General features: G+C 59.2%; 1 protein-coding gene across 1 annotated transcript; it reads left to right on the forward strand.

Annotated features, from left to right (window-relative positions):
• The first annotated feature begins 269 nt into the window (after positions 1 to 269).
• Positions 270 to 17,077, forward strand: COLGALT1 (collagen beta(1-O)galactosyltransferase 1). Its single transcript, XM_069476143.1, has 12 exons — positions 270 to 537; positions 1,567 to 1,677; positions 2,239 to 2,356; positions 7,256 to 7,390; positions 8,392 to 8,596; positions 9,620 to 9,739; positions 13,896 to 13,972; positions 14,229 to 14,335; positions 14,788 to 14,920; positions 15,647 to 15,774; positions 16,292 to 16,498; positions 16,746 to 17,077. Exons 1-12 carry the CDS (start codon positions 275 to 277, stop codon positions 17,011 to 17,013), a joined length of 1,872 nt encoding a protein of 623 aa, XP_069332244.1. The 5' UTR covers positions 270 to 274; the 3' UTR covers positions 17,014 to 17,077.
• Positions 17,078 to 19,370: the final 2,293 nt, after the last annotated feature.

A 19,370-nucleotide genomic window follows, 5' to 3' on the forward strand; every position in this document is an offset into this window, starting at 1 on the left:
CGTCTGCTCCCACGTGTTCCGAGCGCTGTGTGCCTTTAAGGTGGGGACGGGGGCGGGGCGTCCTGGGCGGGCCTGCAGGTTGGCGTCACGCCGGGCTGCCTGGAGGCGGGGCCTGCGGGGCGGGGCCTGCGAGGCGGGGCCTGACGCCTGACTTCCAGCCAAGCGCGCGTCCTCCCCTTTAAGGCGCGCGACGGGGGCGGGGCCACGGTGACTCCTTTAACGCGCGGCCCGCGTCCGCCGGCAGAAAAGCGGCTTAAAGGTGACGCGTGGCGCGATGGCGGCGGCCCCACGGGCGTGCCGGCGGCGCGGGCGGCCGCTCCCGGCGCTGCTGCTGCTCCTGCTGCTGGTGCCACCGCCCCCGGGGGGCCCGCCGGGCGCCGCCGCCTACTTCCCGGAGGAGCGCTGGAGCCCGGAGTCGCCGCTGCAGGCGCCGCGCGTGCTCATCGCGCTGCTGGCGCGGAACGCGGCCCACGCGCTGCCCGCCACACTGGGCGCGCTCGAGCGGCTGCGGCACCCCCGGGAGCGCACGGCGCTGTGGTGAGCGGGACCGCCCCCGTCCCCTCGTCCTGGCGGGACCTGCCTGCTGCCGCTCCTTTCTAGGCTGGCCAGACGGACGGGACCCACGTTCGCCTGCGGGCTCCTTCGGGGTGTTCGGGCCATCGCCCCTGCCTGCGCCCCCGTTGGGCCAGATCCCGAGCCAGGGACAAACGTGCTAACTGCTCTGCCGCACGTACAGCCCGGAAGAGCCGGGGCCTGGAGCTCCCCCGGAGTGGCCGGCGCGGGTGGGGTACAGGGCGTGGACGCTTCTCGGAAGGGGAACGGGGCAGAGCCCTGAAGAAGCCTGCGATTGCTGATTTCTCGCTCCCCGCGTCAGTTTCCTCAAATGGGAAATGGGTGCAGTAGTCTAATTCTCCTTCTGGGTTTGTCTCAGCTTAACCAGCTGATGGATGTGAGTCTGTGTTTGGCAGGGGCTTGGCTCTCTGTGAGGAGAGCTTGGTTATTTTTATTATTGCTGCTGCCGTTATCGTCAACTTCATTTGTCGGGGAGAATTAGCTCTGGGCTCCGTGGTCAAACTAGACTTCCAAATGTCCCTCTTCCCTCCACTCCCGGATTCCCCAGTCTGGATGATCCAAAAATACAATTGGTTTCGCACAAACGTTTGTTGAATGAATGAGTGACCCACAGCCCAGTATGAGGTGGTGTTGCTCCTAGGAGAGCCTGAAGGAAGGCGGCGTGGGGGGTTATGGTGTATGAATTCAAGTTACACGTACTTGACACCGAGTGTGGTCATACGATCCCAGGTACTCACTGATAAAACCACCAGTTGCGAATGTGTTTTTCCAACAGTAGCTCGTTTAATCCCCCCACGTCCCAGTGAACTGGGTGCTGCCCTCACCCTCGTGTTACAGATGAGGAAACTGAGGCACAGAAGTGGGGAAGTGTCCTGCCCAGGGCTACATAGCTGGTGGGAGACCGAGCAGGGGTACGCAGCCTGAGTTGCCTCGCTGCTGCCTGGTTGTGCCTCGGTCTCCCCAGCTGTGCTGACTGTCCCTCTCTGCTGGCAGGGTGGCCACGGACCACAACTCGGACAACACGTCAGCCGTGCTGCGGGAGTGGCTGGTGGCCGTGAAGAGTTTATACCATTCTGTGGAGTGGCGGCCGGCGGAGGAGCCCAGGTGAGTGCTGGGCCCTGCCTGGAGCCTCCCAGTCTGACTGCCGTGCCTCTGCTCCTATACCCTCTATAGCTCCCCGTTGCCCCAGGACAGAACCCCAGGCCCTCAGCCCCTGGCTCCCCAGCCTAGCAGTGCGACTCGCTACTCTGACCCCACCTGCCCTCAGCTTCACAAATAGGTCATAATATTCTTGCCAGACCTTTGCCCAGGCCGTTCCCTCCACCCAGAACTCCAGCACCCCCTTGCTGTTTGGTGGCCACCCCGGCTTTGCCTCCTGTCCCAGTCGCACCCCAGCACCGCCCTGTGCTCTCAAGGATGCCCCTGCTGGGCTCTGGAGGTTCCCCCCCCCCCACAGCCTGGCCTTTTGTCTCTGGCCCTTTGCACATGCCGAGCTGTGCTGCCTGCCAGGGACATGCTCCCTCCCTCCCGGCCTTCAGATCAGCTTACACGCCCCCTCCTCCAGGAAGCCCTCTCTGATTACTCCCAGTGTGGCTCAGGCCCTCTCTGGGCTGACAGTGCCCTCGGCATCCCCAGTCCTCCAGCATCACAGCGGCCCCTTCACAGGTCCTACCCAGATGAGGAGGGCCCCAAACACTGGTCCGACTTGCGCTATGAGCACGTCATGAAGTTGCGCCAGGCAGCCCTGAAATCAGCTCGGGACATGTGGGCTGATTATATCCTGGTGAGTGTGTCAGCCAGCCGGCCACGGGTCACGGGGAGGTCTGGGGTGTCCCCAGGGAAGATGGAACAGCAGGATTCGGGGACTGTCCTAACCCCGTTTTGCAGAAGAGTACACTGAGGCTCAGAGAGGGGAAGCGAGTTGCTTGAGGTGACACAGCTAGACGGTGGAGGAGGTGGGATTCATGCGATCCTGGGCCACCTGGGTCCTGAGTGTCACTTCTTAATTGTCAGCAACGAATAGACTTTGGTGTCCCCAACAGTCCCCTGTGGTTGAACACGTGGCTCATCTCCACTTTTGTCACCATCGCACGTGATGACAAATACTTGGGTCACTTCCCAGAAGCAGGAGGATGGGGCCGGGGGCCGGGGGCTGTTGGCACTGCTGCGGGCCGGGGAGGCGCGACTTCCGCTTCCTCCTCCAGGGCCGCCAGGGCTGCCAGTGGCTTCATGGGGAAGGGGACGGTTGAGTCTTGAACACAGCAATGTTGGGCTAAGCACCCTCACGTCACGGTCCTTCCCCTTGACTGGGCGTGGTGGTGCCAGACCCCCTCCCCTGATGCACTCGGGAGGACGCTGGCAGCCTGGCCCACCAGGGAGGTGGCAGGCAGTGACGTGAGCCTGACAGTGCCCGTGCTCGTCTTGGTGCCAGGCTGCGGGCTGTGGTCTGCACCCGCCTTCCTTATTACTCCACACGCGTCCGCGCCGCGCCGCCGGGCCAGCCACACGCGTGGCCCCAGGCACCAGGACAGGCTCCCACACGCGTGGCCCCAGGCACCAGGACAGGCTCAGCCACCTTCTTAGTCTCCCAAGAAAGGTGGATGCGACCAGAAAACCAAAGAAACTAGCGAGGGGATTCCAGAGGCGGCTGGGCCAGGAAGCAAGTGTAGAACATAAGTGACAGTGTGTCCGTTGCCCGGGGCTCCCTGGAATGAGGTACTGTAAGCCGCGTGGCTCACAGCAGTGGGAATTTAGTGGAGAATGAAGTCTGAAGTCAGCGCGTCTGCAGGGCCATCCTCCCCGCCTCTTCCGGCGTCTGGTGGCAGCTGGCAGTCCGTGGTGTTCCTCAGCCTGTAGACACGTCACTCCCGTCTCTGCCTCCATGGTGACCCGGCCGTTTCTCTGGGTCTCTTCTTGGCTTCTTACAAGGACACCGGTCGTGGGATTTAGGGCCCACGCTAAGCCACTGTGACCTCATTTGAACTGACATCTTCGTTGCGTCGGCAAAGACCCTCTTTCCAAATAAGATCCTGTTCACAGACACCAGGGATTCAAACTCAACGTATCTTTTTGGGGGGCTGCCAGTCAACCCACAACAGATGGTGTAACCAAGGTGGGGTGATCAGTGAGCAGGTCCCCTGAGGAGGGACCCACGCAAAGACCTGAAAGAGTGACGGAGCCAGCCTGGGGGGAAAAGGGGTGGCTGGGACTGGGGACAGTGTACAAGGCCAAGGGCCCAGCGCCGGGAGCTAGCCGGGGCCGTTCAAGGAATGCGGTGAGCTAGGCCGTAATGATGGATGGTGGCTGGGGCCTAACTACACAGGCCAAGGGAGACATTTGGCTTCTACTTGGAGGGCACTGGGGAGCCATGGAGGGTGTGTGAGCAGGGGAGGGCTGTGTTCTGATTCAAGATTTTCAGAAGCCCCTGTGGCTTCTGTGGGGAGCAAGAGCCACACACTCTGGCCAGAAGCCAGCATGGAGGCCAGGACAGCGTCTAGGCCTACATGGGGCAGGGACCATGGAGGGGGTTCAAGATAGACTGTGAAGCCAGGGGACAGGCCCCGCTTTGGGACTGGACATGAATTTTACAGATGAGGAAGCAGACGCTTAGGGAGGGAGGTGACAACTTGCTGGTGGGGGTCTCAAAACCAGCAAGGCACAGAGGTGGATCTTGTACCTTCTGGAACCTTCCTGCACAGAGCCGCCTTGTCTTGCTCACCTGGATTCTGCTTTTGCGGTTTGAGGTTGGCTGGTTTTCACTTTTTTTTTCCCCTCAGCAAACCTGGGTGGAACTCAAATGTGTTGGTTCAAAACTCAAAGCAGTTTTGACACAAAAATTGTGTGTTTATAATTGGGGATGTTGGAAGTTCGTGTTGGGATGTGAAATTATCTAAGGTTTTAAGATTCTTTTTTTTTTTTTTTTATTAGGAGGGCCCTTTTTTCCCTGTTTTTATAAAAGCTATGGATGTTATTTGGAGGAGAAAAGTAAGACAATATATGAAGCTTAAGAAAGAAAAAAAAACATCTAATTTTAGTGTTTGCTCCCAGAGAGATCTACTTTCTGCCTGGTTTTTGCCTGTTTGTTTTAGTTGAATTAAAATTCACATAACATAAAATTAACTGTTTTAAAGTATACAGTTCAGGCCGGGCACAGTGCCTCATGCCTGTCATCCCAGCACTCTGGGAGGCTGAGGCAGGAGGATGGCTCGAGCCCAGGAGTCCGAGGTTGCTGTGAGCTAGGCTGACGCCACGGCACTCACTCTAGCCCAGGCAACAGAGCGAGACTCTGTCTCAAAATAGAGAGAGAGAAGAGAGAGAGAGAGAGAGAAGAGAAGGAACACAGTTCAGTGGCATTTAGCACATTCACGATGCTGTGCAACCCTCCCCTCTATCTAGTTCCAGAATGTTTTGATGCCCCCAAAAGGGCACCCCGTCCCCACTGGCAGTCACTCCCCACTCCCCCCAGCCCTGGCGGCCACCCGTCTGCTTCCTGTCCGTGGATTGGCCTGTTCTGGACACTTCACATCAGTGGAGGCACACACCGTGCGGCCTTTGTGTCTGGCGTCTCTCCCTCAGCACCGTGTTTCCGAGGTGCAGCCAGGTGGTGGCAGGTGTGGCAGAGCTTCCTGCCTTTCCATGAGGGACATCCCGCTGTGTGGGGGGCCGAATTCTGTGGATCCGCTCATCGGGCGACCGCACGTGGTCGCTTTGCTTCCCGCTTTCTGCCGCCGTGAATGATCCGCCGTGGACGTGGGTGCACGCGTGCGTTTGGGGCCCGCCTCCAGCTGTCGCGGGCACACGCCCAGCATCGGGGTTGCTGGATCACGCGGTAACTCTGTGTTTAACTGTTTGAGGAACCACCAGAATGTTCTGGCTGTTTTTCCTTTCCTTTTCTTTTTTTCTTTTTTCTTTTTTTTGAGACAGAGTCTTGCTTTGTTGCCCAGGCTAGAGTGAGTGCCGTGGCGTCAGCCCAGCTCACAGCAACCTCAGACTCCTGGGCTCAAGCGATCCTCCTGCCTCAGCCTCCCGAGTAGCTGGGGCTACAGGCACCACCACACCCAGCTACTTTTTCTATTTTTTGTAGAGATGGGGTCTTGCTCTTGCTCAGGCTGGTCTCGAACTCCTGAGCTCAAGTGACCCTCCCGCCTCGGCCTCCCAGGGTGCTGGGATGACAGGCCTGGGCCACCTGGCTGTTTTTTCTGCATTTATAATCAAAGGTCACAGATTCAAATGTCTGCAGAGACTAGGCAGGGAAGGTAACAAGGCCGCATGGCTTGTCCCAAGGGGCAGCCACCACCCCTCCCCAGCGGGGCTTGCAAGCGGGAACGCCATCCTGCGTTTGCAGGGCAGGCTGGAATTCTAGTGTCCGCTGTTGGTGTGTACGGCGTTTGACCCAAACGTTCTGAAATACCACGTGCGTAACCGAAAGCATCTCTGTGGATCAGATGTGTCTAGAAAGAAAATCCAGCAGACCCCTTAGCAGTTCTGTGATGGGTCGTGACCTCCGTGTTTCACATCCCCGCGCAGCGGGGCGCGTGACCTAAGCGTGCCCCGTGGCGCGGTGCTCAGCGGCTGCCTCTCCTCCACCTCGGGGTCGGTCGGAATTTCTCTAACTGCATCACCACTGCTGGGCTCTGGAGCTCTGCCCAGTCTGTCACAGCAACACTGCATTCTTTGTGGCCTTCCTGGAAGGTGTTGGCGACACATTTTTGTGGGGAACAGCAGGCACCCCTCCCCCCCACGGTAACCATGTCGGTGAGTTGGTGCGTTTCCTTCCAGACTTTTTGCTTTGTTGTAACAAACAAAGGTTACCATATTTTAAGCCCAAATATCCCAGGTGTTAAAGGAAGAAAAGGCTTATATAAAAATTCTATTTTTATGAGCTTTTTTTTTTTTCTTGAGACAGAGTCTCCCTCTGTCGCCCAGGCTGGACTGCAGTGGCATCTTCACAGCTCATTTCAACCTCAAACTCCTGGGCTCAAGCGATCCTCCCACCTCAGCCTCCTGAGTAGCCGGGACTACAGGCATGTGCCACCATGCCCGGCTAATTTTTCATTTTTTGTAGAGACGGGATGTCGCTCTCGCTCAGGCTGGTCTCGAACTCCTGAGCTCAAGCGATCCTCCTGCCTCGGCCTCCCAGAGTGCTGGGGTTACAGGCGTGAGCCACCGCGCCCGGCCTATATTTATGAACTTTTTATTGGCATCTAACTCATGCAGAAAGAAATGTGTTTGCCTTGTGTGGGAAGCCCAGTGACATTCCTCAGAGTGACACCCCATGACCAGCGCCCACATCTGGGGGCCCCCTCGTCCCTGCTGGTCACAAGCCACTCCTTGCAGAGACGCCCTCTGCCCCGGTGGCCCTCGTCAGTGGTCAGCGCTGCCCTCTGCCTGTTTCTCAGTTTCCTGCAAGTGGAGCCGCGCGGTGTGTCTGCCATTGTGTCCGTGTCTCGCCAGCGGCGTGTGTGTGAGACTCCTTCGTGTTGCCGTGTGCTCGGCGGTTCGTCCCTTCTCGTGGCCGCGAAGGGTGTTGTTTTGCGTGCATGTGACGCGGCTCGATCTTCAGGGTAGAGCTCTAAGGCTTGGGGGCTGGGATTTCCAGGGGTCCTTGCCAGACCCCCTGGGCCGTTGGCCCAGCTGTTCGGACTCGTGGCCCGGCCCTGACGCCGCGTTGGGTGTTCTGCAGTTTGTGGACGCAGACAACCTGATCCTGAACCCCGACACGCTGAGCCTGCTCATTGCTGAGAACAAGACGGTGGTCGCCCCCATGCTGGACTCGCGGGCCGCGTACTCCAACTTCTGGTGTGGAATGACTTCCCAGGTAGGGCAGGGGCCTGGGCCGAGCAAGGGGTGCCGTGGCTGGGAGGTCTAACTTACCGTCACATGTCCCCGTGGTGAGCGTTTCATAAACACCACCATGGTAAGCTTTAACCTTTAAACCTGGCTGTGGCTTCGTTTCTCCATGCGTTGGGTGGCTTCGCCAGCATCCGGCCAAAGTCCGCTCTGACCGGGCCGTCTCCCGTCTCCTCTCTGCCCCGACACAGTTATTGAAGCCGGAAAGCACGAGGCTCTGCTCGGCCAGGCCTGGTCACAGGTCCCACCCCAGGCCTGAGTCGGGTTCTGTGCAAAGCCAGGGGGCGAGAGGAGGCGGGCGCCGGAGCAGGGGCCTTGGCCAGGGCCGGGGGGCTGCATGGCTGGAGCCCGGACACTGACTCTTCCTGCCTCCCGCTGCCTTTTTGTTTAATTGAGGTGAAATACATATAACACAAAACTCAGCGTTTTAAAGGGGACAGTTGAGTGGTTTTATTTTTTTAAAACACATCGTAGAAATTGAAAGGTTACATACTAACAATTCCAATTTGCAAGGGGGACAAGGAAAAGAGATGCCAACTCCACATTGTTCCAGAAGCTTTTGAAACTTCTCTTCTGAGAGATTCCACCCCCCTTCCTTGAAATCACACGTCTGACCTCTAATTGCCGTGCAAATCACAGGATCTCAAATGCCCAGCCCCACTTCAGCCTTTGAACTTCCCCCTTCAGACGCTGCCTTTCCCATCTGACATGGGCCCCTTCTGCATCTGTCCTTGTCCCTCAGCTGAGGCTGCGGGGGCGGAGCCCGGCCTGACGGTGCCCGGAGCCTGGCACGCAGGGAATTCATGCCGAATTCGGGGACCGGCACCGGGTCCTCTCCGACTGGGCCGTCGCGCCTCCTCCCTACCCCGAGCCGATTTCTGTCGGGTCTCGTCCGTGCCTGCCGTTGTTGCTGGCCTCCAGCCTCGCCTTTGGGGCCCCCGTGCAGAACCCTGTCACCCCTCCCTGCAGGGCTATTACAGGCGCACACCTGCCTACATCCCCATCCGCAAGCGGGACCGCCGGGGCTGCTTTGCGGTCCCCATGGTGCACTCAACCTTCCTGCTCGACCTGCGAAAGGCGGCGTCCAGGAGCCTAGCCTTCTACCCGCCCCACCCCGACTACACCTGGGCCTTTGACGACATCATCGTCTTCGCCTTCTCCTGCAAGCAAGCAGGTGAGCACCTGAGGGGTTGCCATCACAGGGCTGGCTGGCTGGTGCTTGGGGCTCCAAGTAGAGCACACAGGAAATTCGCAGAACCAGAACTGCCCGGTGCAGGGATGGCTGCAGGTGCAGCTGGATCCAGGTGTTCAGATAACGTCCCCAAGATCCCGGTCTGTCTCTAGCCCTAACTTCGCGCCCAGCTCTTTAGGACTTCTTTCTTGAATGTTATTTCCATCTTGATAGTTTTCTGTATTCTCCCAGTTGTCTATAGTTGAGTATATATCAATTGCATAATCAGGGAAAACCACGTTTTAAAGAGGCTGGTGCGGTGGCTCATGCCCATAACCCTAGCACTCTGGGAGGGTGAGGCAGGAGGATCAGGAGTTGAGGTCAGGAGTTCGAGACCAGCCTGAGCAAGAGCAAGACCCTGTCTCTACTAAAAATAGAAAAATTAGCCAGGCGCGGTGGTGCACACCTGTAGTCCCAGCTACTCAAGAGGCTGAGACCAGGAGTGTGAGGTTTCAGTGAGCTATGACGACGCCACTGCACTCCAGCCCAGGCGACAGAGTGAGACTCTGTCTCCAACAACAACAAAAAAGTTTGAAGAGAAAGAACACACCCTGTGTTGCCTTGACTTTTACTCCAAACCAGAAGTTGGCAGACTGTGACCCACGGACCTCTGGCCCACTCCTGGTTTGGTACAGCTGTAAGCTAATGACAGTTTTTATGTTTTTAAGTGGTTGGGGAAAAAAAGATTAAAAGAAGAATAATGTTTTGGGGCATGTGAAAATTACATGAAATTCAGATTTCATGGCCTGTAAATAAGGTTTCACAGACGCCCAGCCAGATCGATCCTTTCATTCAGGTGTTTCTGTCAAACTGCACCCTCCCCTTTTTTTTGTAGAGACGGGGTCTCGCTCTTGCTCAGGCTGGTCTCGAACTCCTGGGCCTCGGCCTCCCAGAGTGCTGGGATTGCAGGCGGGAGCCCCCGCGCCCACCCGTTTTCATTTCTGGTCGTTGTTTCCCTGGCCGCAGAGGTGCAGATGTACGTGTGCAACAAGGCGGTGTACGGCTTCCTGCCGGTGCCACTGCGGTCCCACAGCGCCCTCCAGGACGAGGCCGAGAGCTTCATGCATGTGCAGCTGGAGGTCATGGGTGAGTCCCGGCACGCTGCCCTGGGAGGGGCTGAGTTGCCTCCCTTTTGCTCCCATCGAGCATCTATCAGTGAGCACTAACTGAGCACCTGCTGGGTGCCAGTCCCTGGGGTGGGTGCCGGGTACAAGGGCGTGCATGAGGGACGTGGTCCCTGCTCTCACAGAGCTGGTTTGCAGGTAGCTGTACACAGTGTGCCCAGGGTTGTCAGGGTGGGCTTCCTGGAGGAGGTGGCATTATGGTTCTGGGTGAGCAGGAGCTTACCGGAAAGAGGGTCGCAGCTGGAGGTAGCGGCATGTGCAAAGGCCAGGAGGCTGGAGGGGACATGAACTCTGGGAGCAGGCAAGGTCAGTGGGCATCCGGGTGCAGACCCAAGGGCGACAGCAGGGCAGGAGGCCTGACACCAGGTGTCTCAGGGCAGTAGGGAGCCCGAAGGGTGTGGGAGTGGAGAAGACAGGGTTTCCTCAGATGCACTGCATGTCGGTGGCAGTGTCTGGGACACAGCCGTTCCAGGACAGCGTCTCCTCTCTGCTCCTGCTAAACTCCAAACCTGCTAGTAATACTTGATACTTACTTTAAACACTTTTCCCTTTTTCAGTGCAAGAAGTTTCTTGTAAAACAGGAAATTCTGCAGTATTTTTACCATAGTTGCAAGCTTGGGTCTTTGAAATACATAAAAAAAATAAGTATATAAACTATGAAACCAGCCGCCATCCCTCTCGGGGACCCTGGAGACGAGGTCCTTTGGGGAGGGTGCTCCTGTCCCGGCCACTCCCGGTGTCCTGTGCTGGACACACAAATCCCTACAAACAGCAGGACCATCCCCACCACTGCACGGAAGGGGACTGGCCGGCAGGGGTGAGGCCGCGGCCTTGAGGACTCAGTTTCCCCAGCCTGAGCTGGTTGTGGAATGTTCTGTCTGTGGCTCCCCCTGGTGGCTGAAGGTGGGATGGCACCCTGCCCTCAAGACACCTGGAGTGGCAAAGCCACCAACGCCTGAGTGTCTGTCACACGTAGATGCACGAGCCCCACCCGGCTGCAGTAAGGGGGGGTGGGTCTCTGCTTATCACCAATTGCCATCGAATGCTGGGCAGCATCCCCGTGGCTGACATGCTTTTCCCAGTTTAAATTCTCACATACGTTTCTGCTGTTATTTCTGGTAGGAAGAACAATTGATGTTGTTAAAAACTCAAAGAGACGTGAATGTTTTCCTGATCCCTTGAGGGCGAGAGTGAACCACACACCACAGACGGGTAGAAGGTCTGGAGGTTTCAGATATTTGTGCAAATACTTCCTTATGTTCTGCATAAAAACCACGTTTTCTCTCCATGTGTGGGCACTTGGACTGTGCTATGTGTTCAAAGATCTTTTGTATAGCTGGGCGTGGTGGTGGCGCCTGTGGTCCCAGCTACTGAAGAGGCTGAGGCAGGAGGATCTCTTGAAGCCAGGAGTTTGAGACCAGCCTGGGCAACATAGTGAGACCCCCATTGCTACAAAAAAACTTAAAAATGAGCCAGGCATCGTGGCACATGCCTGGCGTCCCAGCTACTTGGGAGACTGAGTTGGGAGGATCACTTGAGCCCAGGAGTTCGAGGCTGCAGTGAGCTCTGATTGTACCACTGCACTCCAGCCTGGGGACAGAGTGAGACCCTGTCTCAAAAAAAAAAAAAAAAGAAAGAAAGAAAGAAGGAAAGAGAGAGAATCCCTTGTATGATGAGATTTCAGACCTGCAGGGCACACAGAATGATGCCCGTCCCCTGCGTGTGGCGAGTCCTGCATCTTGCTGCCTTGCGCGGATGACGGGCTCGCTCCCTCCGTGGCCCCAGAAAGCCTGCTCGGGATGAGCCCTGTCTGTTGAGGGTTAGCGCATACAGGGGTGCCTGGGTCACATCTGTGGGCCACGATGTTTCATTTTGTGTCCTTGTAATGAGCCAGCCTGCCGGCAGGATATTCCCGGTCCCGGCCCTGTCCCTCCTCTGGGCCTGCGCTGTCCTAATCTGTCAGCTGGTGGGGTGTGGCCCGGGCGGAGCTCTGCCTCCCTCTGCGCGCTGTGCTGCTTGCGGCGGGCAGCGTGGCTCGCTGCGTGGCGTCCGCGCAGATGCTCGCCCGCAGAGGGACCTGCTCTTGGCCGCATCACCGACTGGACTGGCCCAGCGACCGCCGTGTGCGTTAGCCGGTCTGCTCCGGGGCTCAGAGGGCGTTCCTCATTGTTCCCAGTGTCACATGGGCGTCCCTGTGCACACGTGTGGGGAAGTTCCAGATGTGCGTCCGTGGGTACAAGGTTAGGGGATAGTCCCCAAGACCACCGTCGCTTCTGGCACCAGCTGCAAACGCCGGGGTCCCCAAGAGCACAGCCAACTCTGACGGTTCCCCGAGACTACTCACAGGACTCTCTGAAGCCGTCATGCTCGCGGTTACGGTTTATCACAGCAGAAGGGTACAGAGCGGAGTCAGCCGTGGGAAGAGGCACCTGGGGCAGAGTCCAGGAGGGTCCCATGCTTGGCGTTGTCGTCTCCCAGTGGCCGGTGGACAGCGTTCCCTTTGCCCAGAGATGGGGTGTGACAGCGTGCATGGCGCACTGCCAACCGGGCAGCTCCCCAGGCCTCGGTGTGCAGGGATCCTACTGGGGTTGGTCCCCTAGGTACTTTGGCCCCTAACATCCAGCTCCTTCAGAGTCCGGGCTGAGCCTGGAAGGGGCACCTGGGATTTGAACTTGGGTCCTCAGATCCCAGAGCCCTGCCCTCAGTGCTGAGTCGCAGGCAGGTGACCAGGAACCAAAGGGCCCTGGGTGGGAGGACACCCCAAGACACGTGTCCCTGGGCCTCTCCCAGACAGAGGGGCTGTGTGTGTCCCACGAGCTCACACGGGGCCTTTGTTCCTAATGAGGGGGACGCTGTGCTCACCCTGGCTCTGGGCTCTCTCTGGCCAGCCCGGTGGGCAGACAGAAGCTTCATCTTCTCAGGAGGCCGACACCCACCCTTGGGGCGCCTCCTTCCTCCACGACAGGCCCGCAGCTAACAGCATAACAAGTATGACCGTTCTGAGAAGCTTATTTGACGTGGGTGTGAGTTTCCCGTGGCTGCTGTAACAAGGACCACAAACCAGGTGGCTTAAGACAACCAAAACGTACTTCCGGGGTTCCGGAGGCCAGAAGTGCAAAGTCAGGGAGTCGGCCGGGCTGCCCTGTCCGCGGGGAGCCCCGTTCTTGCCGTTCTGGCTCCTGCGGTTGCTGGCAGTTCTAGCAGACATGTCCGCCCGTCCCGTGGGCGCTTCTTCCTGTGTGTCCAGGACGTCTCTGTCCAGATTTCCTTTTCATAGACTCCAGCCACGCGGATCAGGGCTCCCCTTAATGACCTCGTTTTGGCTTGTCACCCAGGCTGGAGTACAGTGGTGGATTCACAGCTCACCGCAGCCTCAGCCTCCTGCCTCAGCCTCCCAAGGAGCAGGGACTACAGGCATGTGTCACCACGCTCAGCTAATTTTTTAAAATAGTTTTTGTAGAGATGGGTCTCACTGTGTTGCTCAGGCTGGTCTCGAACTCCTGGCCTCAAGCGATGCTCCCGCCTCGGCCTCCCAAAGTGCTGGGATGACAGGCGTGAGCCACCGCGCCGGACCTACTGGCCCATTTTATAGACGAGGAAAGCCAAAGCCCAGCCTGGTCAAGGTTGCACAGCCTGCCGTCATTGCTCTGTTCACTCTACCAGTGATTACTGAGTGCCTGCCGCATGTCGGGCGCTGGGGACCCATCGTGAGCACACAGACCGGGTGCCCTCCCTAAGGGGCTCACGACAGACAGGTGCAGGGCCAGGCAAATAGGACAGCGAGGGTGGGAGCTTTGGTGGCGGAAGCCCAGGTGTGTGGGGCCCAGAGGAGGTGCCCGACTCAGCCTGCGGAGGGGAAGTTCTTCCCTCCCCGCATATCACAGCTGAGAACTGAGGGTGGGGAAGGGGAGAGGGAAGGATGTTCCCGGCAGGGACCCAGCATATGCAAAGGTCCTGTGGTAGAAATGGGGTCTTTGGGGTGGTGCCAGCAGCTTGAGTGAGATGGGATTGGGGGGCGGAAGCCAGGTTGGACAGGGAGCCAAGGGAAGGGCAGGGAAGGGTGTTCGAGGCTGGAGGCCCGGTGGCCCCAGCGACGCCTTAGCTTCTCTGCCCGGCAGTGAAGCACCCGCCGGTGGAGCCCTCCCGGTTCATCTCTGCGCCCACCAAGACGCCGGACAAGATGGGCTTCGATGAGGTGGGTGGGGCCTCGGGGGGGCGGGGTGGTGTGGGGGGGGCGTGGGGGCGGGGTTGGTGTTAGGGGTCACAGGGGGTGGGGGCGGGGTTGGTGTTAGGGGTGGGGGTGGGGGCGGGGTTGGTGTTAGGGGTCGCGGGGGTGGGCGGGGGGCGGGGTTGGTGTTAGGGGTCACGGGGGGTGGGGGCGGGGTTGGTTTCAGGGGTCGCCGGGGGTCGCGGGGGGCGGGGCGGGGGTCTGACGGCGCTCCGGACCGCAGGTGTTCATGATCAACCTGAAGCGGCGGCAGGACCGGCGGGCGCGCATGCTGCGCGCGCTGCAGGAGCAGGAGATCGAGTGTCGGCTGGTGGAGGCGGTGGACGGCAAGTGAGTCCGAGACCAGGGTGAGGCGGATCGGCATGCGCTTGCGGGTGTAGACCTCGCTGGTGGATGGCAAGTGATTCTGCGGGGGGGGGGGGGGACCTGGGGGGGGGTGTAGACCCCGCTGGTGGGCGTTGTGGAGGGGAAGTGAATGCGCCCTGGGGAGGGGTAGGTCTTTGCTGGTGTAGACCACACTGGTCGGGCCGTGGACGGTGAGTCCTGACCCGGGAAAGGGTAGGTCCCCACACCTCCGGTGTAGATGACGGTGGTGGGGGCTGTAGAGGGGAAGTCAGTCTGACCCCAGGAGGAAGGAAGGGCGGGTCTGCCGGCGAGTGTGGACCGTGTGCTGGGCGGTGGGCTGCGCGTGTGGCTGAGCGCGCAGTGTCCCGGAGGAGGGACACGGATGGCGGGCTGGCAGGCAGGGGGGGCTCCCTCGTGACCCCCGCCCCCCTCGGCAGAGCCATGAACACCAGCCAGGTGGAGGCGCTGGGCATACAGATGCTGCCAGGCTACCGGGACCCCTACCACGGCCGGCCCCTCACCAAGGGCGAGCTGGGCTGCTTCCTCAGCCACTACAACATCTGGAAGGAGGTGGGTGCCCAGGGCTGGGCGGGCCGGCGTCACGACCCTTGGTCTCGGGGTTGTGAGGGGGACAGAGGGACGGAGGGAATGCCCCCTCCCCCAGCCCGGCCTCCTCCGGCAGCGACAGAGAGAGCACGTGGCTTCTGCGGCGAGTGCTCCCCTGCCGAGTGCTCCCCTGCCGGCTGTGGGGGCCTCCATTGTGCAGATGCGGAAACCGAGGCTGGGAGGGGGAGGGGTGAGCCCCAGAGGCAGAGCCTGGGGCCGAGGACCCCCCCCCACGCACGGCCTCTTCCCTGCCGCCTGGCTCTGCCTCCACGTTTACCGCGACAGTAGAGACGACAGCGCAGCGACCTCGGCCAGCCGGGGCGTGCCGGGGCCGCCCCGTTACCGAGGGCTCCCGGAGGGAGAGGCTGCGAGGGACGAGGGTGTCAGGCTGGGATTCACGCTTGTGCCCGTCAGACGTGAGGCCAAATGCGGGTGTCCGGCTGCAGGTGGCAGGGGCACGGGAGGGGCTCTGGGCCACCGAGGCGCCCCGCCGGTGGCCCGCCCTCCTTGACATTCCTGGTGGGTGGCGCCGGGCAGAGGTTAGGAGGCACAGGTGGCCCTGTAGACAGGAGGGGAGGGAGCGAGCACCTGCTTCTCTCCAGGTGGCCCAGAGCCTCTTCCAGCAAGGGCTGGCTTTAGGGACAGGCAGGGCCTTGGTCTCCCTGTGACCTGCAGGGCTTCCTCCCGCAGGTGGTGGACCGGGGGCTGCAGAAGTCGCTTGTGTTTGAGGACGACCTGCGTTTTGAGATCTTCTTCAAGAGGCGCTTGATGAACCTCATGCGGGATGTGGAGCGAGAGGGCCTGGACTGGGACCTCATGTGCGTGGGGCCCTGGGGGGCGGGGTGGGGCGGGGGCGTGGCCAGGGCGATGGGCGTGGCCAGCGTCAGGGGTGTGGGCTGGGACGTGGCCAGAAGCCCGCAGGCTTGGTCTGGGCTTGGAAACTCGACTGAGGCCTGTGGACAGCGGGTGTGGCTGAGATTTGACCTGGGGGCAGCGAGGGCGCGGTTGGAGAGCATGGGGGCGTGGCCAGGGAGCCTGGGTCTTAGCTCAGAACCGCTTCAGGCTCCTACAGCGTCTGGGTGGTCCTGCTCTCCCCAGCTCCAAATCCTCCCATGGCTCCATAGTGCCCTTGGAAAACCTCACCCTCCTCCCGGTGACCCCCGGACCCCTGTGCTGCACCGTCCACCCATTCCAGTCACAGAAGTCGCCTTGCTCCCCAGACACGCTGAGCCTGCTCCCGTCCAAGGGCCTGCCGGGGGTGGCTACCTCCCTGATGCTCTGGGTCAGTGTTCCGTGGAGGGCAGGCGTGTGACGGGGCCCAATTGTGCACCCCAGCTACGTGGGCCGGAAGCGGATGCAGGTGGAGCACCCTGAGAAGGCCGTGCCCCGCGTGAGGAACCTGGTGGAGGCCGACTACTCCTACTGGACCCTGGCCTACGTCATCTCCCTGCAAGGCGCCCACAAGCTGCTGGCCGCCAGGCCGCTCGCCAAGATGCTGCCTGTGGATGAGTTCCTGCCCGTCATGTTCGACAAGCACCCAGTGTGAGGGGCTGCGGCAGGCAGGCTGGGGGCCGGGTCTCAGCGTGCGTCTGTCCTGGGTCGGTGGGGGTGTGAGACTCGCGGGCTCCATTTGCCCCCACCCGCATGTCTCCGTGCGTCCCCTCCCCCGCTCGCTCGCTGTTTGTGCCCCCACCTACGTCTGTCTCAGTCTCTTCCCGCCACTCCTCCCTCCGTCTGTCCCCTCCCCCGGACCCACCGCTGCCTCTCACTTCCTCCTCCCTGGCGCCAGGTCCGAGTACAAGGCCCACTTCGCCCTCCGCAACCTGCGCGCCTTCTCCGTGGAGCCCCTGCTTGTCTACCCGACACACTACACGGGGGACGACGGGTACGTGAGTGACACGGAGACCTCGGTCGTGTGGAACAACGAGCACGTCAAGACTGACTGGGACCGTGCCAAGTCCCAGAAGATGCGGGAGCAGCAGGCACTGAGCCGCGAGGCCAAGAACTCAGATGTGCTCCAGTCCCCGCTGGACAGCGCTGCCCGGGACGAACTCTGAGGGGCAGCAGTCAAAAGCCAAAGCAGCCGTTGCTGGCCCACCCTCTACATGCTCGCTGGGGACAGCAGGGCCACCTGAGGACCCCTGAGCAGGCCACGGAGGGCTCTCCATGCAGGGTAGCGTCCAGCCGGCTCTTGCTCAGCAATTGTGTGCACATAGGCAGCATTAATGGAGTGCCTACTGCATGCCAGGAACAGGGCTTGGCACCGGGGGATTGGGAGGGACCAAGACCTCTTCATTCATGTTCATGAGCCCAACGCTGACGAAGCACCTGCTGGGCATCAGGTCCCTATGTCATGACAGTGAATGAGGCACAATTATACTGTCCGTCAGCGGTTGATTTAGTTATCAAGCATTTATTGATCAGATTAAGCATCAGGCACTAGTCATTCAAATATTTATTGAGCGCCTACTGTGTGTTGGGCACTATCCAGGTTCTGGGAATATTAAGATAAATGAGACATCTACATTCATTTATTCAAACACGTATCAAGCACCTGCTGTGTGCCTGGCACTTGTGACAGAGAAAAATTCTTGATTCGGTGCACTTATTGAGTGCCTGCTGTGTGTAGGGGTGTAAGCTGGGTGCCGGGGATGGAGGTAAATAAGGTGCTTCTCAGTCTTTAATTGTTTTTTTCCCACATTTCTCAAGAGCCAGGCACGAGTGAACCAAAGCAGCATGACTGTTGTTGAGTGCGCATTTTTGATCCTCCACTGTATGCGGGACTGCCTGTCAGGCGCCAGGGCACAGAGATGAACAATATGAGTCTCTTCGAATTTTTTCATGCCACGAGCATTTTATTGAGTGCCTACTGTATGCCCGGCCTCCCAACTCCCGGTTGGGTTGAAGAATGGTCAATTTAAGTTTCGTTCCTCCCTGTCCCCCCCTTACCTGACCTGTGTACAGACAACATCCCCTACCGCCCAGGAGGGAGGGCTCTCCCCACACCAGGGGCAAGCATGGGTCCCGGTGGCCACATGGCTACGGGCAAGCCCCCCTGGAGGGGGCACAGGAGGGGGGGCTGGGTCTCCCTCACCCACGCTGGTTCCACTCCCTTGACCTCCGTGCCCTTATGTCTCAGGTGTGGTCTCTGCCCGGTTGCTGAAGTTCCTCTGTTCAAGTCTTTGGTGGGATCGTGTGTTTGGGGGCCTTGCGGGGGCTCAGCTGCACTGGGGCACCGCCCAGGCCCGGGCAGGACGTCTCCCAGCAAGGGCTGGAGGACTCGCGCTGCCTCCAGCCTGAATTGAATGTCACGGCCAGCGGTGCTTCGCCTGTTGGGGACACTTGCTTATTTTTTTATTAAACGTTCCTGGTTTTCACTGAAGTCTATGGTCTTGCTCATTGCCAAAACGCCTCCCACACTCCTCACTCCCAGCCTCCAGCCCAGATTTGGGAGGGAACCAGGGTGGAGGCCATGGGGAAGCCAGCAGCAGAGCGAGTGCGGGGTGACGGGGTGGTGACAGCCCCGCTCCCAGCCCGCCCCCTGACACTTGCCCAAAATAGCACAGGGGCAGACAGCAGATGCCACAGTATCTTGAGTGAACTGCAGGATTGTCCTAGATGACTCTGAATAAGGGTGGGGGCTGTCGTGGCCTGGCTTCCCACAAAACAGCGCCCAGATGGAGATGTGAGGACGCTTGAGTGATCAGGGTGTGATTCCAGGAGCCCGCCATGGAGGGTGACAGGTGGCATAAGTTGAGAAAGATTTCTACAGGGGTGCCAATGAGCAGATAACTCCGTGGGCACCGGGGACCTCAGAACGTGCACAGAGCTCAAGCCTGAGTGTCCCAGCCGCGGAGAGCGGGCTGGGGCATTTCTCCACACCCCACTGCAGTTGGATCTTCTGAGTCAAATGTTTGTGGGTTCTCAGGATTATGCGGCCCTTAGGGTGCATAGGTACACACCCAGTGCTCTTATAAACACACACATGGTGTGCGATCAGTGTGGAAAAAATTAGAGCTAAACAAACAGGCAAAGCAAAATTAAATCACACGTCCTCAGACACAGCTAACATTTTGATGAAAAACCTTCTTGCCTTACCGATTTCCATGGTGCAAGTATATACATGTTTTAAAAAAGGCAACCGTGTTACATAAACTCTACTGTAACCTGAATTTTTTTTCATGCAACACATGTTTATTTCATAAACATGGGATCAAACTGTACTGATTTTTTTTTAATTTTTTTCTTTGAGACAGAGTCTCGCTCTGTTGCCCCGGCTAGAGTGCCGTGGCGTCAGCCTAGCTCACAGCAACCTCAAACTCCTGGGCTCAAGCGATCCTTCTGCCTCAGCCTCCCGAGTAGCTGGGACTACAGGCATGCACCACCATGCCCGGCTAATTTTTTCTATATATTT

Source organism: Eulemur rufifrons, chromosome 2, assembly GCF_041146395.1.
Source record: "Eulemur rufifrons isolate Redbay chromosome 2, OSU_ERuf_1, whole genome shotgun sequence".
Classification (NCBI taxonomy): Eukaryota; Metazoa; Chordata; class Mammalia; order Primates; family Lemuridae; genus Eulemur; species Eulemur rufifrons.